Consider the following 19,497-nt stretch of genomic DNA (forward strand, 5'->3'; position numbering starts at 1 on the left):
GCAATTGTGTTTAAATGCCTCTGTCAAAGATTGACAGCGGCATTTCACATGTTAATAGCCACGGGAAATCAGCTGACATGCGCTGGAAAAGTTTCCAGAGCCCGCAGCAAACATGAGGAGGCCACCTTAGACGTAATTATACGTCTAAGGCCGGTTTCACATGTCGTGATGGGCGCCAGGAAAGAAACGGTATAGTAAGAGCTTTTCTCTGGCGCTGGGGTGTTGAATACTGCTCTCATTATGCTCCTCTGCTCTGCCGTCGATCAGCGTGAGCAGGGGAGAATGATGAGTTATATTCAAGTGAGAAAAATGACCACAGGCGGCAGTTGATGGTACTATTCCTCCCATCAACCGACAACTGCTGCCACTAGGGTTGAGCGACTTTAATTTTTTTAGGGTCGAGTCAGGTTTCGCGAAACCCGACTATCTCTAATGTCGAGTCGAGTGAAATCGGCCGATTATGGCGAAAAGTCGGGGATCGACCGAAACACGAAACCCAGTGCAAAGTCAATGGGATTTTTTTTTTTTTTTTTTTTTTACTCTCCCTCTCCCTCCCCCCCTCTCCCTCCCCCCTCTCCCTCTCTCCCTCCGTCCCTCCACAGAAAAGCTGGTGTTACACATTTCAAATCGCTACAGCGCACAAGCGACAAGATGACGATAGGCGTCCACGCCCCTAAGACCTATGTCATCACTCTGCCCACGCTCCTTCATTGGCTGAAAAAATGGCGCCAAGCGCGTCATACGAAACGCGACTTTGGCGCGAAAGTCGCGTACCGCATGGCCGACCCCACACAGGGGTCGGGTTTCATGAAACCCGACTTTGCCAAAAGTCGGCGACTTTTGAAAATGAACGATCCGTTTCGCTCAACCCTAGCTGCCACTAATAGCAGTGAATGCAGGTGGCGGCTGATGAGTATTCACCACCCACTACCTGTGGTATAGATAAATAGCTGGGGGTTGCAACTGTCAGCTTCAGCAAGGCTGGTAATCAAGAATAGAGGGGGTCCCCACACTGTTTTTTTTAATTATTTAAATAATTTTAAACGGCATGGGGTCCCACCATTTTTAACAACCAGCCTTGTTAAAGCTGGGGGCTGGTATTCTCAGGCTGCTAAGGGGCCGTGGATATTTGCTTCCCCTAGCCTAAAATTAGCAGCTCGCAGCTGCCCAGAAAAGGCAAATCTATTAGATGTGCCAATTCTAGTGCTTTGCCCAGCTCTTCCCACTTGCCCTGTAGCGGTGGCAAGTGGGGTTCCTATTTGTGGAGTTGATGTCACCTTTGTATTGTCAGGTGACATAAAGCCCGTGGTTTAGTAATGGAGAGGCGTCTATAAGACACCTATCCAGTACTAATCCCATAGTTATTTGGTAAATAAAGACACAGCCAGAATAAAGTCTTTTATTAGAAATAAACAAAACACCGTTTTCCATTTTTTATTTAAAAATAACAAACACAGGTGAGTATAAGGCTATATACACACGTTGCAGATTTGACTGTGGAATTTTTCTGTGCAGATTCTGTATTTCTTGGCAAAAAACGCAGGTCAGAATCTGTACCTTTTTTGGTATGTGCACACGTTGCAGATTTTTGTGCAGATTTCTTCCTTTTTTACCCTTGCAGATTTCTATTATGGAATGGGTGCAGAAACGCAGCAAATCTGCACAAAGAATTGACATGGTCCTTTTTTGAATCTGCTGCAATTTCCATACAGATTTTTCTGCACCATCAGCACAGGATTTTTTTTTGCCATTGATTTACATTGTACTGTAAATCACTTGTTGATCTGCAGCGTTTCTGCGTGGAAAAAAAATGCTGCAGATCTGCAGGAAATCTGTAACGTGTGCACATAGCCTTATGCCTAATTCCACGTAATCCTTGTCTCTTGTAATAAAACTAAAATAAAAAAACAATATCCCTTGCCTGTCCGTCGTTCTGTCTCATGCTGTAATCCATGTCTGGGGATGAATAGTTTTCAATCTGGATGGTGCCAAGATGTGACCGTCCAGGCTGACAACCACTGGTGAATGAGCAGCATCATTGACCAGCGGTGACATCATCGTGGTTACCGCCGGTCAGCGAGGCTGCGTTCCCAGCAGGACTGAACTGCGGTGATCTTAGAACCATGGGGAAAAGTCAGTGATGAGTTCACCGAAGATCACGGTGAGAAATTCCCACGGCGAGAAATTCTCACACTGATCTGCTGTGAACTCAGTGAGCTGAACTGTGGTGACCTCATCACTGACTTTTTTCCCTTCCCCATGACAGCACCGTTACATGAGAGATGGCTCCCGCTCCCAAGAACAGGAAACCTGCAGAGAAGATAAAAGATGGGGGTGGCACCTCTCTCCTCAGTTTGGTTTCCTGTTCTGGTGGGGAGCCTGCAGTGCTGCATACGGAGGGATCTCCCTCTGGCAGATTCTAGTCCGGAGACCAAGGCCTGCAGCGCGGAGTCGGCGCACGCCACTTACGGGCCCTGGAGCTGCGGAGAAGCGTCCTGCCTGCTGTGGTCTCCCTGGCGTTCGCTCCTGCCCGGAGGCTGAGCCGGGGTAAGAGGCGTGCCCATCACGACGCCGGCCGCTGAGTGAATGGGGGAACTTCTGGTATCAAACCAGAAGTGACGTCACACGCCGAGTGAGAACGGTGTGCTGACACTCCCAGAGGGGAGAAGCTTCAGGGACGCACACACCGCTCTAAAATAATTTAAGGAAGGAGCGGCAATTCTAACGCCAGCTACTGCCCCCTGCAGAATGGCGGACCCGGTGGAATCGGCCGTTCCAGCAGAGAACCCACAGCCTGCCGTGGTATTAAGGTTCCGGGGTGAGTGCCTTTTTAAGGCAAAAACGGATCTGTAACACTATATTTGTATCACGTATACAGGGAAAGAAAGTGGCGTCCAAACAAAAGAATAAAGTATGTGCACTCTGTGAGAAAGCCCTCCCTAGAGTATATGAAAAACGGATCTGTCATCCGTGTATAGAGAAAAACAGGATTTTTGGTTGCTTACCGTAAAATCTGTTTCTCGGAGCCTTCATTGGGGGACACAGGAACCATGGGTGTATGCTGCTGCCACTAGGAGGCTGACACTATGCAAATAAAAAAGTTAGCTCCTCCTCTGCAGTGTACACCCCACCGACTGGAAGTAGGATATTCAGTTAGTGAAAAAAGCAGTAGGAGAAGCAACATGTTAAAGATAGAAAGTCAAACTGTGACAATATAACACAATAAAACAGAGCTGTTCAACTTGGGAGGGTGCTGTGTCCCCCAATGAAGGCTCCGAGAAACAGATTTTACGGTAAGCAACCAAAAATCCTGTTTTCTCTATCGCCTCATTGGGGGACACAGGAACCATGGGACGTCCCAAAGCAGTCCCTGGGGTGGGAACAGCAGAAAAAAACTCCATTCAGGTCGGAGAACTTACCACTGCCGCCTGCAAGATCCTTCCGCCTAGGCTGGCAACTGCCAAAGCGTAGGTATGGAGCTTATAACATTTGGCAAATGAGTGAATGGAACACCAGGTTGCCTTGCAAAGTTGTAGGGCAGATGCCCCATGGTGTACCGCCCAGGAGGCGCCCACTGCCCGAGGCAAAGTGAGTCTTAATCCCAGGAGGAGTCACTCTGTTCCGGACCTGGTAAGCCTCCAGAATAGCAGGTCTGATCCAGAGAACAATCATAACCTTGGAGGCTGGCAGGCCTCTTGGCGCACCGTCTGGAATGACAAATAGACGGTCCGTCTTCCTAAAGAAGGTGGTCCTAGACAAATAGATCCTCACCGCCCTGACCAGGTCTGGCCTGTTCAGCGAACGCTCCAGAGAAGAGGTCGGAGCAGAACAAAAAGGTGGGAAGGACGATCTTATTGAAGTAACAAGGAGGACACCACCCTGGGAAGAAAAGGCGACGATGGCCGTAAACTGCCTTATCTTGGTGAAGAACCAAGAAATGGGGCGACAGGAGAGAGCCACCAACTCCGAGACGCGCCTAATGGAGGTGATGGCCACCAGAAACGACACCTTGCAGGACAGAACAGACAGTGAGGCCTCATGGGGAGGTTCAAGGGGGGGAACCCCACAGCCTCCAGAACAAGATTAAGCTCCTTGGGATCCACGAGAGTCCGGTACAAGAGAGCTGCATGCACCACTCCTTGAAGAAAAGTTCTGACCTGAGAATGGGACGGATATATATCCTTGTACCGTGATAGCCAGTAGATAAAATATTTGGAATTGAATTAGTCTATGCCTGATGAAGAGGCCTGAGAAGTCTCGAAGGTTTGCAATTTGCTACCATCTTTTCAGTTAGCCATTAAGAGGTATCAACCACCGAGGTCTCTCAGATCTAAATATCTGACCTGAGAACGGGAAGTCAAGGACTTCTGAAATGGGACTTCAGAAAGAGAATGGAAAGCGTTGCTACCTGACCCTTTAGAGGACTAAGGTCAAGGCCAGCATCAAGTCCCGCCTTGAGAAAAGGCCAAATGGAAGGATTCAACAGCCAAGATGTTAAATTGAGCAACCAAGAACTCTGGTGGCAGATCGGTCCTTGGGACAGAAGATCTGGCCTGTTTGGGGCCTCCAGAGGAAGTCCGCGAGGAGATTGGCGATCTCAGCGAACCAGAACCTTCTGGGCCAATCTGGTGCGATCAGAAAGACCGGCACCCCCTCCGCAATGATCTTCAACAGCCTGGGAAGAAGGGAAGGGGAGGAAACAGATAGGGAAATACAAAATGCGACCCAGGAATGGCCAAAGCATCGGTCTCCACTACAAGAGGGTCGCGGACCTGGAAATAAACGGTGGAACCTTCCTAAGCAGTCGCGACACCAAGAGATCCGTGTCCGGAGATCCCCATCAAAGGCAAATTTGAAGGAAGACCTCCCGATGCAGGGACCACTCTCCTGCCGAAAGGCCCTCGTGGCAGAGAAAAACACCGCGGCCTAGTTGCCAACACCGGGAATATGCACTGCGGATAGTGCCGGAACCGTCGCCTCTGCCCAGAAGAGGATCTTGGATACCTCCGCCATTTCCAAGAGACTGATTCCCTCCATGGTGTTTGACATATGCCACAGCCGTGGCATTGGACGTCTGGATTCTGACTGGCAGACCTCTGAGAACCTTTTCCCAGTGACTCAGGGACAGAAGAATGGCCGCTATCTCAAGGATGTCGATCGGCAGAGGGGAATCTTGCTCCGACCAACGCCCCTTTAACTGACGGATTGTGGGAAACCGTGCCCCAGCCGGGAAGGCTGGCGACCGTCGTCAGCACCTGCCATGGGCGAGAAGGAAGGACCGGACCTGGGGAATGAGAGGGGATGACAGCCACCAGCTGAGAGACCATTAGAATCGGACGGAAGGCCGAATCGGACGATCCAGAGACAGCACCGACCTGTCCCACTGAGAAAGGATGGCCTACTGAAGTGGAACAGCGCAAAAGGGAACGCTTCCGATGCTGCCACCATTCGTCCCAGGACCTTCATTGCTGAACGGAAGGAAGGCAGCCGAGGGCCTTGCAGAAAACTCCGTCCTGGAGAATTGCCCGTTTCTCCTTGAGCAGAAAAAAATAACAAAAAACCCTCGACTGACAGGTGTCGAACAGCATGCCTTACAAGACGAGGCACTGACTCGGAACAAGACAAGACTTTGTTCTGCTGACCAGCCACCAGAAACGGGACAGGGAGTCGGATGATTGTCACTCTCCTGGGCCTGAGAGGGGGGCGGAGCCTTGATGTCTTCGAGGTACGGAATGAGCACTAGGCCCGTGATCCTCAAAATGGCCATAAATGTAGCCATGATCTTTATGAAGACACTGGGTGCGGTCGCAAGACCGAGTGGCAGGGCGATGAACTGTAAATGACTCTTCTGCACCACGAAACGCAGGAGACACAGGTGTGCTGGGAAAATCAGAACATCGAGATAGGCTTCTTGGATATCTATGGAGAACAGGAATTCCTGTGAGGCTTCTTGGATATCTATGGAGAACAGGAATTCCTGTGGTTCCATGCAAGCCAATACTGAACAGAGGGACTCCATCCTGAAATGCCGCAGGCAGAACCTTTTGTTCACTAACTTAGGAACCAGATGGGTCGAACTGCGCCGTTGTTCTTCGGCACTACAAGCAGGTTTGAATAGAAACCTGTGAAGCGTTCCTACTCTGAGATGGAAACGATAACCTCTGAACAAAGAAGAAAGGCAATGGACACAAAGAAACCTGGGATCAGATTAGGATCTTTTAGAGGGTGGGATTTGAAGAAGCGATTCCGGGGCCGTGAAGCGAACCCCATCTTGTATCCAGAGGATACCACCTCCCTGACCTCGACTGAGGCAAGCCAAACATCCCTGCAAAAAAGAAAAAAAACAAAACAGACGCCCGCCCAAACTGGGAGGAACACTGGGCCCTTAGCACGAGTTATGCCAAGGAAGATCTGCCAGGTCTGGGCCTGGTGGACCTACCATGGGAATTGAGGGAACGCCAGGAAGGGGTAGGCTTGAAGGAAGCCTTTTCTCTAGCCAGGCGAGACCGCGGTCTGTGCTAGCCAGAGGAATATTCTGACGCCACGAACCAGCGAAAGGACAAAAAGGGAGCTGAACTGCCATATCAGGGGAGGCCAGCGACGCTCGTGCCTCCCATTGCGTCCTTAATAATTTGTTCCAGCATGTAGTCAAAGACGGGCCCCCTGGAAAGGGAGGCTGGTAAGGGACTTCTTTGAAAACAAGTCCACCTGCCATGTCTTGAGCCAAATATTCCGCCAGATGGTCACCATATTGCTGGATACCTGAGCTGCACAAGACACGCATCTAGGGAGACAGCTACCAAATATTTCCCTGCATAGGAAATCTGGTACGTCAGGTCGGCCAGCTCCCCCGGAAGAGGTCCAGCCGTGGTACCCTTACAAGGCTGTTTGGTCCATCTAGCTGTGGTCCTTGAGACCCAGGTAGAGGCAATGGCCGAGGCACAAAGCAGAAGCAGCCACTTCAAAAGGCTGATTTTTTCCAGCGATTCTATACTTGTATCCTTGGAATCCATGAGGGATGCTGCATTAGAAAAGTCGAAGGACCATGTTGGCGGACAGTCTGGGGACCGACGAGTCCGCTGCCGAGAAATCAGTCCAGTTAGCGATGAGCTCAGGGGAGAAGGGATATAGGATGCCGAGACGCTTCCCTGTCTGAAAGCATCTGGTATGGTTCACCTTTCCCCTGGCAAGTACCACAACAAATTCAGTGTGTAGAGCAAAGACCTTGGAAGTTGGTTTTGACCGTCTAAACGAAACCGCCTTTTCTGCGGGTTCCGTAGATGTATCCATGATGCCTAAGGTCTGGTTGACTGCAATAATAAGGCTTTGCACCCTATCACTCATGCTAGAGGCCTGTAGTGAAACAAAGTCTGAATCTTCCTCTGAAAACATGACCGAGGACGCCCGTCTGACTCGGGAGAGGAGGATCTGGAAGAGGGATCTCACCGTGCCAGACCGGAGGGCGAGATGGATCGGGAAAAGGACAGAATTTCGCTCCTGTCTGGATCTCTTGTGACCTGTGTTGAAAAGGCCGGATGGAGAATCCTGTGACCCACTGGCAACTGCGGGGGGCTGGGAGGGACAATCTGTCAAGCACGGACACCAGGGACGTGACATCCTGGTGAGGTCCGCCACAGACCGAGACAGAAGGAAAGCCCACCCAGGGATAGGGGCCTCTGTCTCACCCGGGGTAGGAACTCCAGGCCGGTGGGTTCATGATGAGCAGACCCATTAACTGATGCCAGAACATTAGGGAATAGGAGAGCCGAGGAGAGTGTCGGGCTGCAGAGCAGCTACTCACAGTAGGTGCAGTCATCCTGTATTCAGCTCCAGACTGTAGGGCTGCTGTGCCAGGAAGAGAAGGCTCCACAGGAAACAAGTACAATCTGGATCAATAGGAAAAATGGCAGTCACAAGAGGGTGTCCAGGACCAGGAGTGAAAAAGCGCACACTGCAGGGACACATGCTGAAAAGCCTGCTCTGAGACAGGAAAAAGGGGCGGAGCTAAATCGGGTGGGGTGGGGGTAACAGGGGCGGAGCCAAGTGCAGGGGGCGGAGCTAAGTCCAGGCAGGAAGGAGCTGACTAAGAGCTAGGTGGGAAAAAAGCCCGCCCGAAAAGCAGGAAGAAGAGGGGCGGAGCCAGCCCTGCAGCTAGGCCCAAGAGAAGCTGGGACCTAAATTAGAGCTGGTGACCGCCGGAGGATGGGGGAGCGGCGCAGAGGATTGAAAAACGCTGCAAAACAATGCCTGCAGCCCCAAATACCCGCAAAATTAAAGGGGAAAAGACCCCCGATGCCCCACTCTGCAGCTAGGCCTGGAAGAGGCCGGGACCTAGATTACATCCCATGACCACCGGAGCACGGGGGAAGTGTTGAGGAAAGCCCTAAAACTGCTGCAAAGGTAACCTGAATTAAGGGGCCCACTATTAAAATAAAGGAATTTTTTTTTTTTTTTTTTTTTTTTTCTTTCCCGATCTTCTTTCTTCTGTGATCTTCTTATCTCTGTACCTGGGGAGAGAGAGAGAGAGCGTACCTCCCCATCCAAGATCGGACGTCCGATAATCCAGCATAGTGGGACGTCCGTGTCTCCTCGAACCGACAGGCTCTGGTGGGCGAGTGGGTGGGAGACAGAGGCAGGCCCGGGTCTGAATCACCTCAACACGCTTCAGTGTTAGGGGCTGGGGTCCTGCCGACCAGACATATGAGGATACGGGGTGGCAGTACACGCCGTACTCATAGTCTCTTTGTGGGACTACAGGTGTGACTCTTCACCCTGTATCCCTCCGTGGTACCTGAAAAGAAACGACGCACATTGAGGTAGATAAGGGTCTAATGAAAGACCCGTGTCCACCTCCTACTGACACTAAGCTAAACTGAATATCCTACTTCCAGTCGGTGGGGTGTACACTGCAGAGGAGGAGCTAACTTTTTTATTTGCATAGTGTCAGCCTCCTAGTGGCAGCAGCATACACCCATGGTTCCTGTGTCCCCCAATGAGGCGATAGAGAAACGTTGACTGAGGAGTCTTCATCATTTCTCCAGAACATTAAAGCGATTGTTAGAGACGAGGTCCAGACAACAGTAAAAGAGCAATTAAAAAAACATGGATTGCATAGTTCTGAAAATACATCTTCTGCCCCTGCACAAATCTCTGACATAGAATCTGAGGGGTAACCAGGAGAATTACTGCCTGGGGGTGACTCAGACTTGGACTCGTCAGAAGAAGAGTGTGGTTGCCCGTATGTGTTATCTGAATATATTGGGAAATTGTTGAAACTTGTTCGTTCTACCCTAGGAGTTGAAACCCCAAAAGAACAGCAATCAATCCATGATTCAATGTTTAGCAATCTGGAGGGAAGGAAACGGAGGGTATTTCCGTTTCATGATAATGTCCTAAATCTGATTAAAAAGGAATGGAAAATGCCGAATAAGAAAATGGCAGTCCCCCAGGCATTAAAACGTAAATATCCCTTTGATGAGGAGATATGTGACAAATGGGAGAAAGCGCCTAAGCTTGATGCAGCCATTGCGAGCACCTCCAGAGGTATTGCTCTTCCCTTTGAGGACATGGGTGCCTTGAAGGACCCCCTTGACAAAAAGGCAGATGTCTTTTTAAAATCAGCTTGGGAGGCATCAACCTGGGCGTTCAAACCAGCAGTAGCCGCCACCTGTACAGCTCGGGCCATGGTAAAATGGTTAGAAGAACTAGGGGAACAAATAAGAGACAAATGCCCAAGGGCTAGACTCCTGGAAGTAATACCGTCATTACAATATGCGGCGGGGTTCCTAGCAGACGCTGCCATTGACTCAGTACGTTTTTCTGCCCGGGCAAGCGCCCTTTCCAATTCCAGAATTGGAATGCTGACTTCCAATCAAAGGTAAAACTTTGTGCAGTACCTTGTGAAGGACAGTACCTATTTGGGAAAGCGCTAGATGGCATTTTGGAGAAGGCGGCAGATAAGAAGCATTTCCCTCCGCCTCTCTTCTTCGGACGCCGTTGGGGTGACACGCGTCCATCCTTTCGGGGGTCAGGTAAAGCAGGCTGAGGCCGGCCAGCAAATAGAGCCACTCAGGGGAGGGCTTGGAATGATAGAAGAGACAGAGGCTTCCTCTTCAATAAACCCCCTCATAAACCAGACCCTAAACAACAATGACGCTAGAGTCCGGGTGGGAGGAAGGCTTCAGTTTTTCGTCCATCAATGGGAGACCTTACAGCCCTCACAATGGGTAATCGACCTGTTATCCAAAGGCCTGCATTTGAACTTTGTTACCCAGCCTCCTCATCGGATAAAAGTCACCCACATACTGTAGCACTAAGAAACCAAAAGTTGCTAGAAAGGGAAATCCTCCTGCTTCTGGAAAAAGTCCTTATAAGGGTACCACCACAGGAGATAGGGAAGGGGTTTTACAGCACCCTATTCCTCACGCCAAAACCGGACGGGTCACTAAGAACAATATTCAATTTAAAGGCCCTAAACCAATACATCCGGGTAGAAAAATTCAAAATGGAAACACTAAAATCAGCAATAAAATTACTGCATCCGGGTTGTTACATGGCAGTGATAGATCGTACGGATGCATACTACCATGTACCAATCTGCATAGAACATCAACAGTATCTGAGGATGGTGGTACGGCTGGGTCAGGTGTATACCCATCTACAATATCAATGCCTCCCCTTTGGGGTGTCCATAGCCCCTCGTATCTTCACAAAACTAATTTCAGAGATAACATCCTACGTAAGGAAAGAAAATATCCTTCTAGTACACTACTTAGACGATTTTCTCCTTATAGCAGACAGCCAGGAGGACTGCGTGGAGACAGTAGCGAAAGTACGGGAGATACTGTCCAGGCTAGGATGGGTAATAAATTTAAAAGTCTAAAATGATTCCAACCCAGATACAAGAGTTCCTGGGGATTCAGATAAACTCAACCAAACAAGTCTGTGTCCTTCTGGACAGGAAGGTCGAGGCTATAGGATAAGGCAAGCACAGAGTACCCGGTCCATCTCAGTGAGGGAGGCCCATGTCTCTACTGGGTATGCTGACGGCAATGATTCCGGCGGTCCAATGGGCACAACTACATTCCAGAGAGTAAGGCTACGTTCACATTTGCGCCTTTGGGCGCAGCATCGTCGACGCATGCGTCATGCGCCCCTATCTTTAACATGGGGGGCGCATGGACATGCGCCGGTATGCGTTGTACTGCATTTTACGACGCATGCGTCATATAGACGCACAGACAGGGCGCAGAGGACGCTACTTGTAGCGTTTTTCCTGCGCCAAAATTCCTGCTCTGTGCTTTCTTATGACAATGCATGCGTCGCAAAACGCAGCGTTGTGCACATGCATTGTTGGTTGCGTCGCCGACTCTGCGCCCAACAACGCAAATGTGAACGTAGCCTTACAGTGGCAGATACTATCAGAACAAGTAAAAAACCCTTACAACTTGAACCGAAAAATCACATTAGCACCACAAGTACGGGACTCTCTAAATTGGTGGTTAGAAACCAAAAACCTAAAAAATGGGGTTTCATGGTCAATACACAATTCCCTGGTTCTAACAACGGATGCGAGTCCATTAGGCTTGGGGGCGCACCTTGAAGATCATATCCTGCAAGGCCTTTGGGATCCCCAGATGGATTCGGCCTCCTCAAACCTAAAGGAACTAACGGCAGTAAGGCTAGCAATTCTTCAAGCAGAAGAACACATAAAAGGAAGACATCTAGTGGTGTTGTCCGACAACAGCACAACAGTTTCATACATAAACCGTCAAACGGGAAGAAGATCAAGACTGTTGTTGGAAGAGGCAAAAAGACTGTTTTACTGGGGGGAAAACCATCTCCTGTTACTAACAAGCGGACAACCTTGTTGCAGACTTCTTAAAGGGAACCTGTCACCCCGTTTTTTCAGATTGAGATAGAAATACTGTTAAATAGGGCCTGCGCTGTGCGTTACAATAGTGTATGTAGTGTACCCTGATTCCCCACCTATGCTGCGAAATACCTTACCAAAGTCGCCGTTTTCGCCTGTCAATCAGGCTGGTCTGGTCAGGTGGGCGTGGTGACATCGCTCTTTTCTTCCCCAGCTTTCCGTTGGTGGCGTAGTGGTGTGCGCATGTCGCAGTGACGAATCCACTGCGCGCACGTGAAGAAGCAGTGCGCGATCTGCGCTATTACCCCCTGTCATCGGTGGGGGCGGCCGATGACAGGGGGTAATAGCGCAGATCGCGCGCTGCTTCTTCACGTGCGCGCAGTGGATTCGTCACTGCGACATGCGCACACCACTACGCCACCAACGGAAAGCTGGGGAAGAAAAGAGCGATGTCACCACGCCCACCTGACCAGACCAGCCTGATTGACAGGCGAAAACGGCGACTTTGGTAATGTATTTCGCAGCATAGGTGGGGAATCAGGGTACACTACATACACTATTGTAACGCACAGCGCAGGCCCTATTTAACAGTATTTATATCTCAATCTGAAAAAACGGGGTGACCGGTTCCCTTTAAGTCAACATGTGCTACATCAAGGCGAATGGTCCTTAGATCAAAGCGTCTTTGGAGAAATCTGTGCCGCCTGGGGGGTTCCCTAAGTAGACCTGTGTTCCACAAAACAAAAACGGAGAGTGGAAAGGTTCTATTCCCTGAACCCAAGGGAAAATCCAGAGGGTGTGGATGCTTTGCTTCACCCGTGGAAATTTCGACTTGTGTACGCTTTTCCACCAATCCCACTAATTCCTACAGTCCTAAAGAAAATCCGGGAGGACAAAACACGCATAATCCTAATCGCACCCTTCTGGCCGAAGAGAGCATGGTTCACTTGGCTCAGGCGTATGTCCATCTCGGACCCTTGGATCCTTCCAGATGTCCCAAATCTTACACCAGGGTCCGGTAACGCATCCTCAAATACACAACCTGCACCGCACTGCGTGGAACTTGAGAGGGGACTTCTACTATCAAAGGGATTCTCGGACCGTTGGTCACTAACCTGCTATCCAGTAGGAAAAAGGTCACATCTGATAAATATGAAAAGGTGTGGGAAAAATTGCTAGAATTTTCGGGACGACACCTGTCAAATACTATCCAAAAAATTCCAATGGCCGAGGTTCTAGAATTCCTCCAGAAAGGGTTGGAAAGGGGGTTGTCTACCAGCACTTTAAAAGTGCAGGTCTCGGCGCTTAGCGCCCTGTTTGACCAGAAATTAGCTAATCACCCCTGGGTGTATAGATTCACCCGAGCCTCCTTTACGGCCAGACCATTTAAACCCCGTCCAAAGGTCGCTCCCTGGGATCTAAATTTAGTATTAAATGCCTCAACCTCCTCTCCTTTTGATCCTCTTTCTGCCATCTCGGTAAAAGCCTTAACCTTTTGAAAACGGTTCTCCTGATTGCCCTTACGTCTGCTAGACGCATTAGTGAGCTCCAAGCCATATCTGTAGATCGCCCATATTCTGTGTTTATGGATGACAGAGTAATTATTAGAAGTGACCCGGCCTTCTTACCAAAGGTCAACTTTAAATTTCACAGAGATCAGGAGATAGTGCTGCCCTCATTTTGTGCTTCCCCCAATTCCCAGGGAGAAGAAACCTTCCAATGCCTAGACGTCAGACGTTGTCTACTTCAATATCTAGAAGTGTCAAAACCATGGCGTCAGTCGTCAGCCCTTTTTGTCTCCTTCCAGGGGGCAAACGGGGAAAAAGGCCACAAAATCAACCATCGCACGGTGGCTTTGTATGTCTAAATCACTTTCTTAGTATTCTTCAGGGCCAAGCCCTCCACTGGGTGTAGCTGCTCACTCTACAAGGGCTATCGCCACTTCCTGGGCCGAGAGGGCAAACGCGTCTATAGAACAGATCTGTAACGTCTATAGAACAGATCTGTAACGCAGCAGTATGGTCTTCACCTTCTACTTTCTTCCGCCACTACAGGCTAGGTCTGGGGTTATCAAGTCTTGCCTTTGGGAGAAAGGTGTTATCTGCTGTTGTCTCGTCCTAGGAGTCTTTTCTATTTCTTCCTCTCACGTAACGGTGCTGTCATGGGGAAGGGAAAAAATAATTACTTACGGGTAATTTGGTTTTCCAGATCCATGACAGCACTGCACTAATTCCTGGTTCCATACTCTGTAAACAAACTGAGGAGAGAGGTGCCGCCCCCATCTTTTATCTCCTCTGCAGGTTTCCTGTTCTTGGGGGTGGGAGCCATCTCTCACGTAACGGTGCTGTCATGGATCTGGAAAATCAATTTACCCGTAAGTAATTATCATTTTTCCCACAATGCTGAGGTCAACGCATTTCAGCCCTGCTGGGAACACAGCCTGCGCCGGGAAACTGCTTCTCGGGCACCTGAACGTGTTACACAGATGACATCCCAGTGTGTCATTGGTGTGTGGGACGTTAGCTGGGTTCACATTACGTTTCCCTAGTCCGTTAGACTGACTGCATTACACCGCAGTGTAACGCAGTCCGTTAACGCCGCCATTAAGCCCTATGTCGGATGCATCGCTAGCGCACGCCCAAAATGGGCATGCGCTAGTGATGTGCCGTCATTGAGCGACAGACGTCTGCTGCAGCATTTCCGGGTCCGTCACCGCTAGCGCAGATAGAGCTAGCAGATGCTCTATCTGCGCTAGAGCGATCACATTTCGGCACTTGCGTTAACGCAGCCCGTTTAACTCATGTGTTGAACAAGCTGCTTTAACGCAAAATGTGAAATTAGCCTAACTCTGCCCGATCCTGGCTCCTGTAGAGTCAGAACTGTCAGTCAATAAAGTGGCAGAGGTAGATGGGGGGGGGGGGGGGGGGGGGGAACTAATTGTTTGGCTTCGCCAAGGGCGCACCAAGTCCCTCTGCTTGGTTGCACAGTCCTTTTGTGCTGGCAGACTCCCTGTAATCGGTCCAGTTTGAACTGGCGCCCTGTTGTCCTCTTGTTTTCCCGACTGCATGTGTTGTACCTCCCGGGTCCCCTCTGGGTGTCTGGGAGGTGTCGGAACTTGTTGTTAGGTCTCATGAGATACTGTGGCTAAATCCATGTGATTTAGTAAAATTTTCTCTTTTTCTAGAGACATGACAGGTTCTCTTTATCTGGAGTGCAATCTTTCTTCTCTATGGCAGCTCTTCCCTCCTATGGATAATGACATAATCCAGCCTGATCTCCCATGGACAGAGTATGTATTTGTGAGGCAGTCTTCCAGCTGCTCTAAAGACATGCCAGCTGCATTTTGTACAGTTTCCACAAATCTCCCATCATAGATGGAAACCTCTTTTGTAGCCCAATGTCATGCAAATCTTTTTCTTTTTTGGCAGACTCGGGAGGAATCTCCTCACCCCAAAAAATAAATTGCATACCTTTCCACCGAATGCCATGTTCAGAGATCCTTGAAAGAAGCATTATTTCTAAGGAACAATTGGTCCGATTCATCAAAGCTTTCATGACAGAATTCTGGCGTAAAAGTTTTGAAAAGTGCAGAGATGCGACTAAATTTGGTGTCTTTGTCAAAATGGGCAGAGTTGGAATTCATTCCGAGCTGTGGTGCTCCCTATGCCAGAAATCTCTCTCCAGTACCTGACTCGAGTGACATTTTATGCTCCAGATTAGTGAGGCGTGCATCCCCTCATTTCAGACTGGTGTGAACAACGCCAGTCTTGGAGAATCGGGCCGAATACCTTTGCATATGGTGACTGAGGCCGTACTGCTCTGTACTACAAGGCCTAACAGGCTTTGTTCTGAGAGAGTTTACCCTCTTTAGATGTGCATGTAACCGGTGACGGCCTCTTATACGTTACATTTTCAGCATCTGTGGTACCCGCCCTATACTGTAGTCATGTTTTCTTATGTTTTGGTGTCTACAGAGTCTCCCCTCAGAGATTGAAGTAAAGTATAAAATGGCGGAATGTTTCACAATGCTGAAGCAAGATAAAGATGCTGTCGCCATATTAGATGGAATCCCTTCTCGGCAAAGAACTCCAAAGGTAAATAAATGCAAGGAAAAAACTTCCACACAAGTTTGTGATTAAATGGATGTAATAAAGTCCCATCCATACTCTGTTAAACACTGCATGTTTTCAATAAACAGGTGGAAAAAAGTGTAACATAACGAAGTGGGACTTTAGTACTACAGCGTTAATCTATCTTTATTGGGACCTGTCACATTGTACATGCAGTCTGATCTGTGGATGTGGTGTAGAGAAGGAGAAGCTGAGCAGTATGCTCTATCTGATGGAAAATACTCAGTATGACTTATCTATTGAAATCCCTCCCTGGATTTTGTATCCATAGGAGTCCAGTAGGCGGTCCTACTCTGTGATTGACAGCTATCTCTGCATGCACAGTCATAAAGGATGAATGTCAATCACTTAATAACCCCACCCACTGGACTCATGTATACAAGCACCAGGGATTTACTGAAACTTATCTCACAAAAATGTATATCTATCTGATTGGCTCCTCCTGCTCTATAGCAGGTTCCCTTTTAATTATTGCATTGCACTTCTGTCTACAAAATTTTACTCTTTCTCTACTTAAAGATTAATATGATGCTTGCCAATTTGTACAAGAAGGCTGGACAGGAACGATCTGCTGTGACAAGTTACAAGGAGGTGTTGAGACAATGTCCTTTGGCACTGGATGCCATTTTAGGTATAAATCAATGTTATTACTTCAATTTCATTCGTTTGTGTTTTTTTTTTTTTTTCCATATCCTCCTCAACTTGACAACCGTAATGAGGCCGATCAAATTTGATACTGAAGTTTGGGGTAAGGCCAAGTTCATACTGCGTTAAAGCAGCCCGTTCAATGCATAGCGTTGACAGGCTGCGTTAACGCTATAGCATACACGCCATCGCAATATGTTATACCGCTAGCGCAAATGATCCATCTGTGCTAGCGGTGACGGAGCTTCAGACATTGCAGCCCGCGTCCGAGACTCCGTTACTAAATGACGGCACATCGCTAGCGCATGCCGATTATGGCATGCGTTGGCGATGCGACCGATAATAGGGGTTAATGGCCGCGTTAACGGACTGCGTTACATCGCAGAATGCCGCTGTGTAACGCAGTCTGTCTAACGGACTGCCATAACGCAGTGTGACCTCAGCCTAAGGCTACATTCACACGTCCATGTAAAGACCACGATGTATGGATCGGCCGTGGGTTCCCTGACCCGCGCTCGACAGCTGAGTGTAGGTCAGGAGACACATGGCTGGTTCGTGCATCGCAGTGTGTGCACGGACCTAAACACACAGATGTGTGAATGTAGCCCAACGTTCCTGTGGTGTCTTCATCTTTCGTAGAACCACAGCAGAAGATCGAAGGGTAAATGTGGCCGATTCCATCTGTTGATTTTTTTTTTTTTATTTTTTTTTTTTCCCATGGCATATTGTATATGTTGCAGAAATGGTAATTATTTTCACTGTGAATTTTACACCTTCAACTTAAAGTGGTCGAAGGGCTTGTCCGCTACATTCTAAATTAGCCCAGAGTGATGAGAAAACAAATCTATCTACACACCTACGCTCCTCCATCCTCCTCACTGCGCCCACTACGTTCCCTGGTCAGGAGATCACCAGGGGGCACGTAGAAAGGAGCACCACTGGTCTGGTAGGTGAGGATCGACTTAATTTTCCCACCACCCTGCGCCCATTTAGAGTTGACTTTTAAATTAGTGGATGACCCATTTAAATCTCCACTGAATCCATTGCTTCTATACATTTTTACCCCAAATTTTCTGTGAAATCTACACTAATAACTTGGATTGCCGAGGCCAGTCCAAAACGAGCTAAAAACTATATCTGAACAGTTTAAATTCCTTCTTGGCAAATTTTTCACATTTTGAGGAGTTAAAAATAAGTGTTTTTGTTTTAGGTAGATTAAAATGGCCGCGCCTCCTTGGTATAACCCTCACAGCAAGCCCCGAATTTCAACTCCAATTGAACAAAAGCTGTAATTGGGAACTATTGATTACTTCTTCAGATGGATATTTTTATCTGCACGAACAGAAAAACAAATGTTTTAATTCAGCCTTGCAATTAAAGTTGGAGAGAAGCTGTGCTGTATTGTGGGTTCTGAGAAGTCTGGTGCCAAGTGGGGTTAGACACGAGCGTTCCCTGTTGGGGAGATGCTGTGTATTGATTGACTGATGGGCAATGTAATTTTAGAAAGCAACGCCTCGTGCTGATGGAAATAAGTCGTCCACGTGCATTGTGGATGTAATGGCACAGCAGCTAGGACGGAAAAGTGAATGCTGAAAGTTTTTGGGCATGCTTTGTCGGGATCCGGTCTGGGACATTCTAGGAATCTAATGCTCAATATTGTAGAGTCTCGCCAGAAGTTATCTATCCCAGACCACTTTGGCACAAAATGACATTCCCTTGTGCTATAGAATATGTTGGTGCTATATAAAGATAGATACTGTTATATCATCTTGTGCATAGTGGAGGCATTGTCCTCCTGATGCTATAAAATGTCGCCAATCTTCTATTTGCAGGTTTGCTGTCTCTTTCTGTAAAAGGTGCAGAAGTAGCTTCTATGACACTAAATGTAATTCAGAGCATTCCCAATTTGGACTGGCTCTCTGCCTGGATCAAAGCGTATGCATTTGTACACACAGGGGACAACACAAGAGCCATTAATACAATCTGGTAAGTCACCAATGGAAAACTGACATCATAAGCTAAGAAAATAAATTAGCATAATTTCCAATGGGTCATTCAAGGAAAGCAGAGTAGAGAACTCCAGCAGTCCCATAGAGAATAAATGGAATGGTGGTCATGCCTGGGCCATTTCATTTTAACTTGGATAAAAGTGCCCCATTCTGGGGATCTGTGGGGTCCCAGTGGTTTTCCAAAACAGCCCCCACCAGCCTATCCTTCTGATCTAGAAGTTGTCACCTATTCTACAGATAGATGCTTCTTGCCGGAATACTCTTTTTAATACACACAGTTTCGTGGATATTTTACCATTTTATTAAAGAGTTACTCCCATAATCGCATTATTTTTCACAAAGCTCAGCAATCACATACTTATTGTTAAGGGGAACTAGTCACCAGGAAAAAACGCTATTAACCTGCAGTTATGGGGTTAATATGCAGGTTAACGCTATCTATTAGCCACTTAGCCGAACGCTGCAGGGAGAAAATTAACTTTTTTTCCCCCCGGCAGCGTTTCGGTTTCAGTCACGGAGGAGGCGTCGGTTCAGTCACAGAATACAGAGTGGCAGGTGTAACTGTGTGGTCGCTGGAGAGCTGTCACACCGACAGCTCTCCAGCGACCAACGATGCCGAAGTCGAAGGAAGCCGAAGGATCCTGCTGTGACATCGTTGGTCGTAGCAGAAAGGACAGAACTTTATTTTGTCGCTGGATCTCCTGCAGACATCGCTGAATCGGCATGTGTGACGCCTATTCAGCGAGGTCTTCACTGGTAACCAGGGTAAACATCGGGTTACTAAGCGCAGGGCTGTATCGTGAATATGTTTTGGTAAACCGCTAAAATGCCAAAACCTGTG

General features: G+C 48.4%; 1 protein-coding gene across 1 annotated transcript in view; it reads left to right on the top strand.

The window, feature by feature from the left end:
- Nucleotides 1-19,497, top strand: part of ANAPC7 (anaphase promoting complex subunit 7) — a 68,042-nt gene that overhangs the window by 4,454 nt on the left and 44,091 nt on the right. Inside the window, exons 3-5 of the mRNA XM_069755287.1 lie at nt 15,847-15,966; nt 16,522-16,633; nt 18,480-18,633. Of these exons, the coding sequence (XP_069611388.1) occupies nt 15,847-15,966; nt 16,522-16,633; nt 18,480-18,633 (386 nt within the window). The remainder of the gene's footprint in view (nt 1-15,846; nt 15,967-16,521; nt 16,634-18,479; nt 18,634-19,497) is intronic.

This window comes from Ranitomeya imitator, chromosome 1 (genome assembly GCF_032444005.1).
Source record: "Ranitomeya imitator isolate aRanImi1 chromosome 1, aRanImi1.pri, whole genome shotgun sequence".
In the NCBI taxonomy this organism is placed as follows: Eukaryota; Metazoa; Chordata; class Amphibia; order Anura; family Dendrobatidae; genus Ranitomeya; species Ranitomeya imitator.